At 46.6% G+C, this 4,773-nt stretch overlaps 1 protein-coding gene across 2 annotated transcripts in view; it reads left to right on the forward strand.

Annotated features, from left to right (window-relative positions):
• PCP4L1 (Purkinje cell protein 4 like 1) overlaps positions 1–3,249 on the forward strand; it is a 30,641-nt gene extending 27,392 nt beyond the window's left edge. The window contains exons 2-4 of one of the 2 annotated variants that reach the window (XM_075540451.1): positions 1,539–1,593; positions 1,808–1,846; positions 2,202–3,249. In XM_075540451.1, the coding sequence (XP_075396566.1) occupies positions 1,539–1,593; positions 1,808–1,846; positions 2,202–2,344 (237 nt within the window). In that variant the 3' untranslated portion in view covers positions 2,345–3,249. The remainder of the gene's footprint in view (positions 1–1,538; positions 1,594–1,807; positions 1,847–2,201) is intronic. The other variant, XM_075540452.1, reaches the window with a different exon arrangement.
• Positions 3,250–4,773: the final 1,524 nt, after the last annotated feature.

Raw genomic sequence — 4,773 nt, forward strand, 5'->3', positions numbered from 1 at the left:
GTCTACTGCTACCATGCTCATTCAAACTACCATCATTTCGTACCTGGTTTACTGACCTCTATAAATGTCCTTTGCCGCCTAATTGTTTCTGTGGTGATAGTTGTTTATTATGAATTGCGTGAAGGTTTGAAGGGCAAATCAGTCTCCCACTCAACATCTCAGCACATTTCACATCATCCATTGGTTGCAATCCCCCAAACGTAGCGCCACTTATCCTACTTCTTTATGTTTCTTGTTCCTCCTTTTTCCAACCTTCTCAACTTTGTCCTCTCCGTAGGTATATGTTGCCCTTTCGGTCTCCTAAGATGTCTTACCTCCCTAGTGTTACTGTTCCCCTGAGAAGTCTATCTGCTGTCTGGCTGAGTCCATTTCCAGCCCTAATGGGTGACAAAGGGTCACAGTCTTGGAGGTTCCACCAGTCTCGAAGCAACCAACAAGCCTGGACTTTTTTTTTATGAATTTGAGTTCTGTTCCACATGTTCTCCCACTCTATCTAGGACCTTCCGATGTGAGTCCTTTCAGAGCCATTGGTAGTAGTATCCAGGTACCATCTGGTTCTGGTCTCAAGGTGTTGGACCAGGAGCTTCTAACTGTTTTCTGCTTCCACTCTCATTCTATTTTTGTGAAAATTGAAGACCTCCATGACATCCCAACTCACTTGAAGTAAAAGTCTAACTCCTTTTGAAACCAAAACCAGACACACTGCCATTGAGTTGATTTCAGCTCAGAGCAACCCAAGAGCGACACGGCTCTAAACATCTGCTTCTACAGCTGGTTACTCTGATTTTATCTCCAGCCATCCACCCATCCATCTTTTCTCCTTCTCTCCACCCCACTCCAGTTACACCAACCTTTTGCTAGTCAATAAGCAGACTGGGCACACCCTCACTCCAGAACGCTTGAAAGCTCGTCCATCACACATCTTCAGCCCTTAGCCCCTCATTTCCTTCAGGTCTTTCCTTCTAGAAAGGCTTCTCTCAGTCATCCTCGGAAAACGGGATTTTCTCCATTCCCACTCCAGCACTCACTCTCTCCCTTCCCTGATTTATTTTTTCTATAGCACTATCACCACTTAAGGAGCCCTGGTGATGTAGTGGTTATGTTTTGGGCTGCGATCCACATGGTCAGCAGTTTGAAACGACCAGCATCTTTGTGGAAGATGTCTACTCCGTAAACAGTTACTGTCTTGGAAACCCACAGGGGGTTGCTGTGAGTCAGAATTGACTCGATGGCAGTGAGCTTGGTTTTGGTTTGTCACTACTTAACATATGAATAACTTAATTTAGTCCATTTCCTTGTCTGCCTAATATAATAGTGAACGCCGTCGGGGCAGGGATTTTTGTTTGCTTTATCCCAGCACAGATAAATATTGGTGAATAAATGTTGATGTTTTCCCTAGTCTCTCTGATCTCAAGACCTGCTTCTTCAGAAGGCTAAGAAAGTGCACCTAGTAATAGAAGGCTTTAAGATATGGTAGGTGGGTTTAAGGGAAGGGCACCTGCAGACTTCCATGAATATCTTCTTTTTTTTTCTTCCAGCTGAACACCAAAACATCCCCCGCAACGAACCAGGCACGTGACTCAGAGGAAAAGGGTGAGTAGGTGTGAGCTCGGCAGTCAGTTGGGCAGTTGCATCGAGGGGCATGGAACACACTGGACTGCAAGCTTGGCGTTTCTAAGGCCACGTGGTATAGGAAAAGGAATGGGAAGAAGAGAAACAGAGGCTTTGTTAGAGTTACTATGTCTATAGGCTATTCTCCATTTTTTCCCAAGAAGTAAGCCTATCCATATTTACTCTTTGATTTTAGAAACTGAGTCTGAGGAGGTTGCAGGAGGCAAACCTAATGGTAAGAAGAAACTCCTCAGGTTATCTCAGCTACTTTCTCCATCAAAACTTGAGGAAAAGCTGTCGAAAGTGACTGAGCTCTATAGTGCATTGTACGGTAGGATTTAGAAATAAGTGGTAATCGAAGAATTTTTCAACTTGATTCAAGAGTAGCAAACCTCCCCTAAGGAACTTAGCTAATTCCTATTCAAATTACCTGACTTTTAGGAGAATTATCAGGCATTCTTAATCCTAACAAAGATGAGGAACCCCACTGAGTTCAACAGAAAGTAGACCTTAACCTCTGTATTAGGGGCTGAGGAATGGGGGCAGGAAGGTTAGGTTCGTTCATTAATGAGTCTCCTAACTATCTGCAGGGAAAGCTGATAATGCCAAGAAGGCTGAGGAAGAAGAGGAGATTGACATTGATCTGACAGCACCGGAAACGGAGAAGGCGGCTCTTGCCATTCAGGGCAAGTTTCGGCAATTCCAGAAAAGGAAAAAAGATCCCAGCTCCTGAATGACCAGCCTTGCCCTTCACCCTGCTCCTGTCTCCCTGCTTCTCCACAGCCCTAACTCCTATGTATTTTGTCCCTTTGTCCCTCTGGCCTCCGCTGAGGCAAGTCCAATTTTCTCTGGTCCCTTCAAGCCATCACAGCAGTAGAGGCACAAGGAACACAAGCAAGATAAAGACTTCAGTTGGCATCCACTTGGCTAAGGCTGGACCATTTGCTCCTGCACATAGTGCACTTTGATCACTACCATTGTCTGCCCTATGGGGTTGAGGAGGAAGCTTTGAGATGGAGGGAAGGGCCCCAGGCAATATGGGAAGGAGGAGGAAAGCCCTCAGGGTAGGGTGCCAGAGAGTGGGGCATGTGCACTATTCTGCCAGTTGCAAGATTGAACTTCAGGTAACACTTCTTGCCACCACACCTCCAACTCCCCGCCGAAGAGCTAATCCCCAAGGCAGACCCTAATCAAGCAGTTTACCACAATAGGCATGTTGAGTAGCTTAGCTCCAAGGAAGGGGGACTGGGCCTGATAAGGGAAAGGAAAAGTTTCCTTCATTCTCTAGTCTAGGACCTAAGAGGCAGAGAGGCTGAAGATGCTCAAGGGGCCACAGACAAGGAAGTGAAAGGAAAGGGAGTTCTCGGGAGCCACAAGTTCCTGCCGGTAAAAGTGTAGGACATGAAGGCTTCTTGGCATATGCACTGTTCCGCCAGTAGTTTCCTCATTCCTACCTGAACCCCCCAAGTCTACCCATCCCCAGAGGCCACACAGCCAAGTGACCCCTGTAATTCCCACCTGATCCGCTGTGGAGTCAGGACAGAAATGGAATAGCCACTCATCTGTGACTTTAGCATGTTTAATAATTATAACAATTAAAAAAAAACCTCAAGTGGGTCCACTTAACATCTCCGTGTTTTTCTGTTTCTATTTAATGTAAACCTGAGCTTACCTTAGAAACTGTGGTAAAACAACTCAGGGATCACATGGCGGCTCAGAAAACAGGCCGCCTGAGCAATTTCAGACTGAAGCCCACCTCTGCCTCCCACCCCTTGACCTTGCTCTCACCTTGATTCACCGCCCACTTTGTCTTCATCTGCTGCTGTCACCACCCCCATGTGCACCTGCAAGGATGCTCATCTCCCTTTCCCTCCTAGCTCAGAACAACTTGGTCCATATATAGCCCTCTGTAAACAGACTCAGTGTTCCTGGCTCCCTATCCTGAAATGACCTATCCTAAATATCCCTCCTCTTATTCCCCTTCTATGCCCGCCTCCTTTGCCCTCCTCTTACAAACTATAAGCAAAGTTAGAGGAAGAAGAAGAGGACTTTAGGCTAGTAGAATGGGGGAAAGGTCAGTCCCCCCCCCCAACTAATCACAGGGTCGATAGGTGCAATTGTACGGTTGAGACATATAAAGATTGCAATAAAGTCAGAGAGCGCATGAGAGAGGCTGTGATATATAAAGATTACAATAAAGTCATAGAAAGCATGAGAGATAAAAGAGAGATTGAAATAATGGAGTCAGACACACTTCATGATAGCATGCTCACCTGAACCCCCCTGCCCCTCCTTGGTGGTCCACGTGGAGATGGGAGGCCGAGGGCAGGAGAAAGGGGGAAGGGAAGGCCAAGGGGACCGAGGAGAGGAGAGGGAGTCGATGAGAGGCCAAGGGGGATCTTTATTGCTCACTAAGATTTATATATCTTTGGGGGAGGCATGCAAGCCCCTTAATTACAAGACATACGTCACAGGAAGGGGTTGTACTATAGGTAATAGAGCAATGAGAGGGGGACAATCTAGGGATATACACACAGTAGGAAGAGGAGGGATTGGGGGTATACATGTGACAAGATGGGCAGATCCTAGGTTCAGGATGGCAGCCTAATTTTGGATGTCACTGAGCAGGTTTGACCTGTTCTCTGGCTCACTATAGAAAACATTAGCAGTAGGGTATAAACCCACCCTGCAGGGACCAAACTGATGGCCACAAGCCTTTGGGGAGAAGTAGTCCATTGTCCTAACAGCAGGGAGTGGGCCCTACTTGTGGTGGGACCAGACAGTAGTCTGGCAACTGACTGCCTTCAGGGAGGTAACTTGACAATCATTTACCATTAGATGCAAGCAGTGTCCTAAATCTAACATATATTTGGGGGAGACGACTTGGGAGAAATCTTTGTTTCTCCCCGCCCCCCCCCACACACACACACTGTCACCCAGAACATTTTAAACCATGAAATACAGCTTTCAAATGAGCCAGCACTGCTGAGAAATTACCTCTATGTTGAAACCAGAAGCCAAATGCTTGCGACAACAGGAAATGCTCTGTCTCCCTTCCTCCACCTTAGTGTTTACCTTTCTCTCTTGATACAAGATTACGGATGGACGTTCCACGAAACCACGGAACCACTAGCACCTATGAGTAGGAAACACATGGCAGTA

The sequence above is a fragment of the Tenrec ecaudatus genome, chromosome 1, assembly GCF_050624435.1.
Source record: "Tenrec ecaudatus isolate mTenEca1 chromosome 1, mTenEca1.hap1, whole genome shotgun sequence".
Lineage (NCBI taxonomy): Eukaryota > Metazoa > Chordata > Mammalia > Afrosoricida > Tenrecidae > Tenrec > Tenrec ecaudatus.